General features: G+C 36.2%; 1 protein-coding gene across 1 annotated transcript in view; it reads left to right on the top strand.

Moving 5' to 3' along the window:
• LOC124621839 (synapsin) overlaps positions 1 to 4026 on the top strand; it is an 810142-nt gene extending 806116 nt beyond the window's left edge. Inside the window, exon 9 of the mRNA XM_047147282.1 lies at positions 1128 to 4026. Within this exon, the coding sequence (XP_047003238.1) occupies positions 1128 to 1294 (167 nt within the window). The 3' untranslated portion in view covers positions 1295 to 4026. The remainder of the gene's footprint in view (positions 1 to 1127) is intronic.
• The last annotated feature ends 9697 nt before the right edge of the window (positions 4027 to 13723 follow it).

Below are 13723 nucleotides of genomic sequence, written 5' to 3'. Positions count from 1 at the left end.
ATCACTTCTTGATCATATCTAGATGTCCTCTTATCATTATTTTATTGTTTCACACAAATTTATTAAAATTATCCCCCCTTCCCCCATTTTCAAATGATAGTTTAGTCCTTTGATGATAAGAAAAATTTCATCTATTCTGAAACAACTCACATCAAATATTTTTTCATGGAAGATCATCCCAATACATTTGCATAACACGTGTATTACTTTTAAAAAATCAAAACATACATTACAAGGAACCAAGGGAAACATGCATCTATTAATCTCAGGCACTAAGAAATTTTGTGATACAGATTTCTACTATCAGGTCAAATAAGTTTTTGCAAGAAGAACCATCATGAAATTTCAGAACTAAACAACTTGTTATAGAGGAATTAAGTTTAGTAGCTTTCATGGCGCTTTAGCTTGCTAATGTACCCCATCATTATTTCAGTCAGTTAATAAACATATCCACATCCATGCACCACCTTAACTGATAGAACACAAAAGTTTAATTCTCACTTCCACTGAATTATAGAAATACAATTTTGTGGATAAAATGAAAATTCAGTGTTCTATTACAGTCTTTAGTCAAATATGTAGTTCTTATGGTCCACATGTTCCCTTGTGCAAGGAAAAAAGCTACACCAACTTCAATTATAAAGAGCTTTAATGTTTTTATGTATGATATAGCCTACTTATTGTTAACATATTCATTATAAATGAAAATATAAGCATTATAACTCTGTAATTTGTTTGATGTTAACATATAAATATTGTAAGAGTTTAATTATGTCTAACGTAATAAACTGTTATATACTCTTATCATACTTAATTTCTCATATTTGGTTGCAGTTCCAAATGCTACTGTTACGAACAACTTCATTTGCCATCAATAACTAAGTCAGAATTAGCACACTGAAGCCTTATTTAATTTAACATTTTCGACACTGCAATGTCAACTTACTTTACTGATATATTATTTCAACTGCAGTAGTCTGCTTGCAAATTAATTTGCTTTGCCTATGCTGAATTTATGCTGTGAAGATATGTATCAAGACAATTCTTTGTATAAGCAATGAGAAATAAAATGCAATATTAATACGCCGAGTTTCATTAACCATTACCTTTCCCACACTGTTTAACAGCGTCGCAGTCGAGTTCTGTGAGCAGTGCACCGAGTGTTGGACGACGACAGGAAGACACCTCTAGATCTGTCTTTGGGCGTCAGGGTTCCACACAGAATGGTGAGGATACTGAAGACACAATGAAAAACTTGAGGAAAACATTTGCAGGAATATTTGGTGACATGTAGACATAGCTTCTATAATTTATGTAGAATAGAGAATGGATGTGCAGTTGCAAGGTTGCTAATGACATGAAATGAAAAGTATGGTTTGGTGGCAGTATTACAAATAAATTTATGTAATGTTCTCATTTTGACATTTTGGTTGAATTGATTATGATCCAATAACATTGTTTTCCATGAGTATAGTGACAATGAAATTTCACAGTACATGAGAAAAATGGTATTTATTTGAATTCATTACTGAAATTATTTATGATTTGATTAATCTCTGCACATACTAAGAGGTGTACTCAGCAACTTGTATGATTTTTTTATGCATTAAATATGATGTTTATGATTTTTTTGTACGAAATATGATGTTTATCTAGAAGGATAAATAATTTCAGATTATACTGAAATAATTTTAGAGTGCTCCTAGTAACTCCATTTGACCAACCCAAGAGAGTGGGTGCAGTACCACTAACAGGAAAAATACCAGTTCAAGATCTAACACAAATTTACTGAAGTCAGCATGTCTCTCTTTTTTCCTATTTTTTTCCTATTTGGAATCTACTTATAGTCAGCCTATACATAGTCAGAAAAACCATACATTTATTACCTATGTGTTTGCACAGTGATGTGAACAAGCACAGCTAGTAATCGTTGTTCAAAGACTTGCTGGCTTATGCCACCTGCTCACAGTTGTTAAATGCATATTAAATTTCATTCAATGAGTCATCGAATACAAGAACATTTTATAATAGTTTTACAGAATAATTCATGTTGAAAATTTTTTAAAAAGTCTAAATAATGTGTTGTTTTAAAAAATGAAGAAAGTTGTACAACTTTTGAAATGCCCTAATGGTAGCTACACTAATTTGTAAAAAAGCTTAAATACATAAATATTTTAACAGATATGTTGGCTTAGTTATGAAGGTATTCATTTAAAGATAATTTATTTTGAAATATGGCATCGTTTTAGGTACTATGTTCTTCTCAAGTAGGTAGAGTATGCTCCTAGTTAATCTTTTGATACTGATAGGAGATCGTTGATGAACAATATCTTTTATTATTTTTAAGAAGACATTTGCTGTGTGAAGTAGTGCAGAAATGACTAGTGTATCTGTTCAGTAGGCAGTTGCAATAAGTAGAAATGTGTCAAAGTTATAAATAATTGCCATGAGTGTACTTGTGTTGTTGTGCAAACCATGTTGTGATAAATGATAATATTATAATAATTAGTATAGTGATCAAATGGATATGTGGTGTGTGATTCACAAAAATATTGGTTTGGGTGAATTGTTATTTTTATCGTTGTACTGTTAAAATTCCAAATATGTGTAAGTGTACTTATAATGCATCTATTTTGTTGCATATGATGTTACAATGGATGAAATGTGTTTCATTATTGCATGGGTGTTTCTGTAAACATTGATACTGTTATAAAAAAAACTTGAAATGTAGTTAGAAAGCAAGATTATAGCAATACATATACTACATGTTATAAATGCACATGCTGAAAATACTGTGTGTATATAATGCTTTACAATTTGTGGATTAAACCAGGTGTTCTCAGAAAGGTTAGTGCCCACTACTTCTTTTGAGCTCTAGAATACAATGTAGTAAATTTTCATCAGATTCCTGTTGAACACAATGGAAATATTGTTAACATGTAAAATTACTGTAAACAATTATACAGGAACACAATAACCATACTACAGTGTTCAGTTAATATCACTTTAATACAATTATCCAAAAGATTTTCAGTGAAATAACAATAACAATCTGCCTTACATTTAATCATTAATATATCATAATAAACAAAAATAAAAATTTATCGAATAAATGAGTAAGTAAAGTATTTGCTAATGGTTTTTAAAAATAATGCAGATGCAGCTGTGTATCATAATTCTTTGGATTTTGGAACATTGTGTAGCATAAATGGCTTTGTTAAAAATGAAAATAGGTTTCTATTAAATACTAATAAGCATACTGAAGACATTGTTGTTCGGTGAAATAATGAAGGTACATTGTACAGTGGATTTACGTCGTTATATTATTATTTGTAGTGAGTCATAATTAAGGCTTAAAAATCACAATTCCTAATATATGGGTTCATGCTGTCTTATTTTAATACAAACAGCAACAGGGATTTTGTTTGTATCTAGTTGTTGTTTTTAAATATGTTAGAAAAAACATTTAATTTTTTGTTGAATCAAGCTGGACCTAATACTTAAAATATAGTATTGGGTAATTTTAAATATATTGTGTAAATAACACTGAAAGACTCAAAGTTCTGAGACATATAACTGAAAGTTTGTTTAATGGATTTGTTGTTGTTCTCATATTATATACAGTTTATTTATTACATACTGAATTAAAATTGTACTACTTTGAATTTTAGAGAGAAATGAGATACTATGTAATTTCACTTTTAATTACTATTTTCTGAAACTTATAAAAAAATCTATCACATTTATGATTTCCCTCAAATACCTATTTATTGTCAGTTACACATGTTCATAAAATTTGTTTATTTTGAACTCATCAGGTGACACATATAAATGGTCCAGTATTTAATCACTACACGTATTTGTTTTCCTTACAAAAAAGATGTCTTATAGCTCCTGAGTATAAAAATTTAAGCATGAATTCTGCCATTCATCTCAATGTAACAAATATAAGAATTAACTCTGTGTGCAATAAAAATCTGTTAATGCTTCACAAAATTGGTAATAAACTTGACTGTGTTTACAATATTCTCTGGACTTCAGTTCTTAAAAACATGATATCTTTCAGGAGGCATCTAATGAACATTACAGATCATTATTCTGACCATGCTTTTCACACAATTCTCATTACACATGAGATACCATAATATTGCCTTCTGTGTCTTTCTGTTCAGTTAACAGTATGAAAAAGACCTATGATGCAAACTAGTATGGATAGACTGTACAGTCACTCCACACATTGCTTTCTCCATTGAATGAACTCTGCCACACTAACCTATTCATCCCAAATTACCTTATTTGGTTGTTATCTACTGTACATTGTGTGAGGAGTAATGTAAGTAGATAAATGCTTTGTGTTTATTCCACAGAGGAGATAACATGGTTAGAAATAGGTATACTTTAGTGCTCCTGAATACATACAAAATGTAGACTCCAGGTATCAAAAGAACAGTGTGACACTGTAATGCTGCAATTTCCATGCAAACACAGTTCGATATATTTGCCTACAACTACTTAGTGAGCTGTCCATAACTGGTAGCTCATTTGGGACATGGGAATTTTGAATCAGAATGACACACAATTATAGCAAATGAATAGTATATATCTAAGTTAAGATTTTCATTTCATCTGGAAATGACCACTTGAAGTATAAAAGAGTGAAGGACCAGCACTTCAAACTCAATGAGGTGAAATGTGTGTGGTGTTAAAGTGAATAACCCCAACATTTTTTTAAAATCTACAGAGAAATGAAAGCCATCTTACATAACATGGAAAGATCATGGAAAGTTTGAAGAAATCCAGCATATTGTAAGTAAATAATTATTTTAACAACAGTAACAATCCAAAGACATTCTGATGAAAATTAGTTCCCATATATTGTAAGTAAATGATTATTATAACTACAGTAACAATCCAAAGACATTCTGATGAAAATTAGTTCCCATAGTCAGCATTTGACACAACTGTAAGAGAACGAAAATTGAGAACTTAATATGAAATGTTTTTTTAGGTTAATGTGTAATGAGAAATGTGTTTTACTTTGGGTTTGATACATTTCTTTATGTGGAGTCTTGGGACTTAGATATCAGAATATTAAGAAGCAAAACGATATGGAACCAAGTAAACGGATTAACTTTCAAAAGATTATATTATCTTGGCTATTATCTGCTGAACATTCAGCATGGATAAGAGTTAAGTCAGAACTTACACTCAGATCTTCACCTGTTATTGACAATGTTCTTGCAATTTAATATAAAAAATCATAGATGAAATATGCACACTGTATGGATCAACTTTGCATGGCTGAAGATTTACATTTTGGGTGTTACATCTTACAGATGATGACCCTGAGGGAGGCAGCAAGTGTGTGTCATACAAATGTATGAGGGAGAGGCAGCAGGTGCACGGGATAGAAATGCAATTCATCAGCACCAGTTAGTTTGTGCAGCACACAATGACTGTCATGACTGGATTGAGAGAGTCTTACAAAACAGAACATTGGGAGACTATGGGAAAGAGGGTGTGGGTACCGAATGGGTGAAGACAGCATCCTGAGGCAGGCTGGAAGTGGGTGAGGGGCAGGGAGTTAACAACAACTGAGGCCAGGAGGATGTATTGAAAGGGTAACTCCTATCTATGCCATTCAGAAAAGCCAGTGCTGGGGCGAAGAATCCAGATGGCACAGGTTGTGAACCAGCCACTGAAATTGAGCACATTGTGCTCAGTATCGCATTCAACCACTGGGTGGTCAATTCTGCTCTTGGCCACAGTTTGGTAGCAGTCATTCCCACGTATAATCCTGTGTGGAAATTGCAGTAGAGTTGGAATATGACATGGTGTACGATGGACACCCATGGACAGAATATCTGCAATGATGATAATTCCCTTGTCCATTATGCTGAAGATCTCATTAAGACATAACAGAGTGGCACTATGTCCCAGACTTAGTTCACAGACAGATTTCCTGGATCATATCCTCTTCACACATCTGTAATCCTCCTTCCACCCCCAAAAACAAGTTGCAAAAGAGCATCCCCTCATGACCCGATACCATCCCAGACTGGACGAAATTAACCATACCCACTACAAAGGCTTCAGCTATCACCATGCCCGGAAATAGGAATATCATACCCACAATCCTTCCCACCTCACCTTTGGCATCCACCCAATCTGTGCAATATCCTGGTTCATCCCTATGGAATGCCCACTCCCAATCCCTTGCCATATGGGTCATGTCCCTGTGTGAGACCCAAGAGGAAGGCCTGTCTAATTCCTGTCACAGGCTTATCCTATCCCATGAGGGGACAGGGCCACCTGTGAAAGCACCTGTGTCATATACCAACTCTGCTGCAATTCCTGTGCAGCATTACATGTGGGCATGACCACCAACCAACTGTCCATCCAAATGGATACCTACCACCAAACTGTGGCCAAGAGGACAATTGCACACCCAGTGGCAGAGCACAATGCTGAGCACATGCTCAATTTCAATGGCAAATTCACAACCTGTGCCATCTGGATTCTTCCATGGAAGTTACCCTTATAACACACCCAGCATTCCTGTAATCCTCCTGGCCTCAGTCTCTGTCAATCTCCTGTAGACACTCACTTCTACCCTGTCCCAGGATTCTAACTTCTTCATCCTACATTGACACCCTTCCTCCGTTCTGTCACCCTCTCCTAGTCCACTCCTCATCATCATGTTCTGCATCAGCTCATCAATGACAGCATATCACATTCCAATCCTATGCACCTGCTGCCTTCCCTCCTTTCACACTCCTATCCTGTATACTGCCCCCCCCCCCCCCCCCCCCGCCCCGCTTCCTCTCTCCACTTGCCCACTTCACTTGGCACAGCCCTTCACCCCGGTGAACTGTTATCTTTACGTCTTAATAATATACATTCTGCCAGAACTTCCAGTATCACAAAAATTTAGCACAGGCTGATCATTCAGTTTACTAGCTCATTACATTATTTTACATTAGACTCTTTCACTTCAAAATAATACTAATACTTGACCACTGTAGATTAATTACTTTTATGGTTATTAAAATTCTATAACAAATAAACTTCTTCAGATACTCAAGCAACAATGCAAATTTACATTATAAAGCAGATTCATATAGATGGTTTATGTATCAGCCTGTAACAGCTAATAATGTTAACCAGTATTCTGTAAAAGAACCATTAATGCAGTAATTCAAAGGACCATAATGACTAAGTTCAGTAGACTGAAATTTGTCTAAGCTAGAAACAGTACTTCAGTAGTATAATCCTCCAGGTTAATGTGTAAGAAGATAGTCTGAAACTACTTGCTTAAGTGAATAAAAATATAACACAATCAGATTTAGCTGTAGCAAGTAACACTTGGATGAATGAGCTTTCAATAGCCCCTGTTCTGCAAGCCATTTATGCTATCTGCATTGGCAGTTAAGTGGGTAGTAGTTATCAAATGGATGATGATAATGATGATCATCAGTTGGAGTGTCAACAGCTGGTATGACAAAAACATTAGATATTCCTTTTCTTCCAGACAGGAACTAAGCCACAGAAACACATTGTGAACCACAGGAAACCAGTCTCCAACACAAGATGCACCAAAATGTTACACATTAGTCAAGAAAATGTGCTAACAATTGAAGTACTTGTCTTTAACACAACAGAAAGAACCAATGTAGATAAAAATGGACTGAAACAATTTGTTGAGAAGTAATCTGGACTCAAGGATCTTAATTACTATACATAGACGTGTTGCCTACAGGAAAATTAAAGAGACCTTTGGAGAAAAGAGAACCACCTGTATGAGTATCAACAGCTCAGATGGAGAACCAGTTCTAAGCAAACAATTAGTAGCACAACTTGACTACAAGAAGGGATCAGTTGGTAGGACTGTGTTCTGAGGCATCGAGGGATCACCAATTTAGTACTGGAGGTCAGCGTGGAGGGTAAAAATCATAGAGGGAGACCAAGAGATGAATACACTTAGCAGATTCAGAAGGATGTAGGTTGCAGTAGTTACTTGGAGATGAAGAAGCTTGCGCAGGATAGAGTAGCATGGAGGGGTGCATCAAACCAGTCTCTGGACTGAAGACCACAACACAACACAGATGTGTTGCTTCCCCTGTACTTATTCAAGATTACTTTTCTTAAATTTATTTATTATTAGTGTTTTCCACTTTATAACCCACCTCCTCAAAGCAAAGGCAGATCCTAAGTTATGGAATATATAATATGAAACTCAGAACTTGGTAAGTTATTATTATATAGCAACTGCATCAAGTTTGCAACTAAATATAGAAGAAAGCTGAAATTGTTATGAAAAAAATATTATTATTTATACAAACATGGACAAAACACGCACACACAATTGCATTGAATAATAATCTTATTTGAGTCCCTACCTGCTGCCTCGTATCTGCAGAAGTTTCAAAAGCTGTTGTAGATTTCATTGGATATACTGAGCGTACACATCTGTGAGATCATCATCACAAGCCACCATATGCTGAGGTGACAAAAGTCATAGGATATCTCCTAACATTGTGTTGGACCTTCTTTTAGCTGATGTAGTGCAGCAGCTCTACATGGCACAAACTCAACAAGTCAGTGTAAGTACCCTGCAGAAATACTGAGCCATCCTGCCTCTACAGACAGCCATCCATAACTGCTAGTGTTGTCAGCACAGGATTTTGTGCATTAACTGATCTTGACTATGTCCTATAAATGTTCGGTGGCATTCATGTTGAATGATCTGAATGGCCAAATCATTCATTCAAATTATCTAGAATTTTCTTCAAACCAATTGTGAACAATTGTGGGCTGCTGACATGGGTCAATGATGAGTTCTATTGGACCACAGAACCCAGTCCATGCCATTTAAACACAGCCCACACCATTATGGACCCACCAACAGCTTATACAGTGACTTGTTGACAGCTTGGGTATATGGCTTCATGGGGTTTGCACCACACATGAACCCGATCATTAGCTCTTACCAAATGAAATCAGGACTTATTTGAGCAGGTCACTGTTTTCCAGTCATCTAGGGTCCAACCAATATGGTCACGAGCCCAGGAAAGGTGTTGAGGTGAGGTCATGCTGTTAGCAAATGCCCTCGCGTCAGTTGTCTGCTGCCATAGCCCATTAATGTCAAATTTCACCACACTGTTCTAACAGATATGTTCATTGTATTTCCCACACTGGTTTCTACAGCTATTTCACGCAGTGTTGCTTTCTGTTAACCAAAAACTCTACGAAAATGATGCTGCTATAGGTCGTTAAGTGAAGGCCACTGGCCACTGCATTGTTTGTGGTGAGAGGTAATGTCTGAAATTTGCTATTCTCAACACACTTCTCACACTGTGTATCTCAGAATATTGAATTGCCTAAATATTTTGAAAATGAAGTGTCCCATGCATCTTGCTCTAATTACCACTCCACATTCAACATTCCAGTTGCGCAGCCACAGTCAGTCGGAAACATGAATCACCTGAGTACAAATGACAGCTCCACCAATGCACTGCCCTTTTATACCTTGCATACATGACACTACCACCATCTGTATTTGTACATATCACTATCCCATGACTTCTGTCACCTCAGTGTAAGTTGTTGAAAGTACATGCAATGTCTATCATTATCGCAATCACGTATTTGTAAGGAGTGTTTATATTGATGTGCATTACTTGGTTAACAATATCTCAATAAACTCGTCTTGTCTGAAGCCAGACTGACATGAGCGAAGGTTATAAAACTCTTTGCATACATGAAGAAAATCACAAACTGGAAATTATAATTCTTTAGTCGGTGTATTGACTAGAAAGACAGCTCTGTACATTTTATAATTAATTAGATATTTGTCTAAATTTTTTCAGTATATGCAGATCTGGTGAGCTTCCAAGCTTCACAATCCATCTTAGTGATGGTACCTCATTTAAGACTTCAGTTTGATATGCTATGGTTCTGTTGTGCTGGATGTTGCAGCTATTATAAATGGATACCATCCTGATCAGTAACTTTCTTTTTATTACTAGGACTCTGCCACTGTGAGTACTATTTATTATGATGAATTTGCACAAATAACAAGTTCTGGGCTGTGAGGGGTCAGTTTGGAGATTACTGCGAGAAAGAGTTTGTGCAACAGACATTCCACCATTCTGGTGTCATTTTGCCATTATCCAGTCATAGCATACATCAGACTGTGTTGGTCTTCAAGAGTTTGTGTGACAATCCCTTTGTTATTTTCAATTTAATGATTAAATATTACTCCCATTTATCCTATCCTGTATTGAATAACAGCATAGTTAGTTAGTTGGTTGCGTGTTCCGTTGATCAATCGCACAGTACGGTAGTCGTTATGATGTGGAACGTGTCAAGTGCACAAGAAATGCACATATGAAACAAAATTTTTTAATATATATTTGTAGTTATGTTGAAGACAAAACATAGACTGTAAAAATATTTTTTTGATCTAGTGCCATTAATTCAAATTAATAAAGCCTTTTGGCTATGCATGTTTCTCTCCTTAGGTTGCTTAGTTCTTGGGTCCATGTGATGATGTTGCTACTTTCATATTTGATGGGCAGCACCCTCTGTTAGGTTTTTTGGGTTAAGTCAATGAGGAGAAATATTATACAGGTTTTGCGGGAAGTGTGGAATCTTCCACTATTTGCTTTAGCATTACCTAGCAAATATAATGTGCAATCATCCTCTCTCCCTGTTTCAATTTTCGACATGCATCAAAAGTTCTATATAGATATTATTATTATCACTTAAAATAAGGTCACTGCTCTTGAACCAGTTTCTGTCCTTCACTAACATCCTTATAAATATATTCATATTTCTACCTCCACCTGCTTCATTGTGGAATGTTTGCAGTTTATTTGGGATATATAAGTCTTGTTCTTCTATGACTTTGCCTCTGGCAACTATCCCACTGCAGTGGCACAGGACTTATCTTGCTGACCGATGTGTCTAAGGTAAATGTTCACCACTGTAGTCTGACTTTAACCAATTTGCACCTGACAGTTAAAGTCCAAAGTTGTGAAGTTGTCATGTCAAGCACTGTCTGCAGGGAGATTCCACGGTGCATCACTCTGTAGTGAAAGAAAATCACTTAAAAAAAAGGAAAATCCCAAATTCATGTATTGTATGAATCCCCACAGTGTCTCTAAACATGTCAAAAATCTGTTTATAATTTCAATTAGAGCCAAAGTTATTTTTATTTTATGTGAAGGGGATGAAATGTTCCCATTCATAAACAGTGTTCAGTCTGATCATGTCACATCTTGAAAACTATTGAACTCATGGCAAAACTTTTCTCATTGATTACCAAAATATCTTACTCAGCTATGAATCTGTCCAAATTACATACTGCATTGTATTTCCACATATAAGCTTCCAAAAATAGGATTTTTATGTAATTTCATGAGTATTTAACTCATAACAGCATGAAGTGCTCTTATAAAGATAAAGTAAATCGTATGAAATAAGTGTGTGGTATCACTCTCAGAATTACCTCCAAGCACATCAAAAATCTTTTTGCGATTTTAATTAGGATTGGTGGTATATTGTTTATTAAAGTATGAGGAATTTTGTGGCCTGTAAAGTTTCCTTCTTACCACTGCATATCTCAAAAATTATTACCCTCACTGAAATAACATCTTAGTATGCACACAAAGTTAAATATATTTAAAATACAGTCTAACTTAACATAACAAAGTGATGTCAGCTGACTGAATAGTATTCCTTCACCTCACAAATGCAAGATTTAGTGGAAGTAAGAGGTTTCCTTTAAGCACACTATACGCTAGTCAGACAGTGGGAAAACATAATTTAATTCAGCGTCAGAATCGATGGAACCACCAGTGTTGCTGCTGATTGTGACAGTTATAATCAAGTCTTTGATGCACTGATGTGATATACCGTCATTATTCCATGCTTCTTGTATCACTCATTTCAAATGTTTCGGTACTTTTTGCCAGTCTTTCAATGTCCCTTTTTTAATGCCACATTGCAAAGGCATTCCACTTCAGTTAATGTAAATTTTTTATTCTCTGCAGCAAAATGTTGTTTGAGCTGAGTTCAAATGAGTTCTAAAGCATTGAAATGGCAATAGTAGGGAGGTAATCAGAGCACTTTATGTCATTTTTTGCCATTTCACACACTAGATAAACAGTACACTTTGGCTTGTGTTGTCACACAAGTTCTAGTAATTCTGCCCTTTTCAAGTTAATGTCAACCAATGTCTTACTTTTCTAGGGCTGGCTTGTTGCCTTTGCTGATGCCTTATCTTGTAAAACTGGATTGTATGGAGCATTATCCAGAACACTCAAAGTTTTTCATTAAGTTTTGACAGAGTCTTCAACTGATTTCACAAAAATACTGTAGTTCATCACTTCCTGGTAGTCAAAAGTCTTATTTGAACTGAATAACATCAAACAATTTGGAATATAACCATTTGAAGTTCCAGTATGCACTGCAATTATTCTTTTCCTCTAACAACTGTGGCTGTCATACTACTGCTGATGATAACACCTGTCCACATTTTTTTAAGGTGGTACCTGAACTTACCCATGTTTCATCGAGCCTAACAACTTCACCAACATTTAACCGCACGAAGTCCCTCAGAAAACAGCAGCATCAGATTGTAATACTTTGGTGTTCCATTAATAACTTGTAGCCACAAATATGTTTATAGTGGAATTCTAACTTTCTCACAACTCACACTGATGATGACATACTACCCTTAACACAGCTCCACTTTTACAAGATTAGCATGTAGCTTTTTAAGTGTCTCAGGCTCTCCATGCATATATTTCATCTTCCTGAAAAAAGTTGAGATTTGTGACCCTCCTCTTGAGGTGCCTCTTCTTCCCAGTAGTTGCCAATTTAGATGGCTTGCCTAATTCTTCATTTGTGAATTTCTCTTAGCCGATTCCTATTACTGATTACTCACTGATTCATTGAGCAGCTGCAGTTTGCTCCACCATTTTTCTCCAAAGGAACAAGATGTGCTTCTGCATCCTTCTCTGTCTTAAATATTCGCTCAAGGGACACACGAATTCACATGACTAACAGCATATAATCACCCCGTGTCCAACACTTTTTGAAAGTGTCCTAGGAGTATGCAGTCTCAGTGTGCCCCTCTTTTGATTACATTCATCACACATTGTAAGCCACATGAAGGTAAAAATTTCCCACATCTCTTACTATGAGTACTGGCTGGCATAGTGACTGCCAGCAGTGTCAGACTCCCATTGGTGCATTGGTGGTTGTTGGAGGAGTGACAACTAGTTTGAATCAGACTTTGGTAGCAAGCATTAATACATTTCAGTTTTTTTTAGTATCATACACTCACTCCATCTTCAGGCCACAAGTGGCCCATCGGGACCATCCGACAGTCATGTCATCCTCAGCTGAGGATGTGGATAGGAGGGGTCAGCACACTGCTCTCCTGGTCGTTATGATGGTTTTCTTTGACTGGAGCCACTAATATTTAGTCGAGTAGCTCCTCAATTGGCATCATGAGGCTGAGTGCACCCTGAAAAATGGCAGCAGCACATGGCGATCTGAACAGTCACCCATCTAAGTGCCGGCCACACCCGACAGTGCTTAACTTCAGTAATCTGATGGGAACCGGTGTATCCACTGCGGCAAGGCCCCTGCCCTTTTCAGTATCATAGTGGGCTCATAATTCCTTAGTTAAATACACCACACTAGGACAAAC

The sequence above is a fragment of the Schistocerca americana genome, chromosome 7 (assembly GCF_021461395.2).
Source record: "Schistocerca americana isolate TAMUIC-IGC-003095 chromosome 7, iqSchAmer2.1, whole genome shotgun sequence".
In the NCBI taxonomy this organism is placed as follows: Eukaryota; Metazoa; Arthropoda; class Insecta; order Orthoptera; family Acrididae; genus Schistocerca; species Schistocerca americana.
The sequence above is the reverse complement of the archived record's forward strand: the minus strand, read 5'-3'. Positions and strand labels throughout refer to the sequence as shown.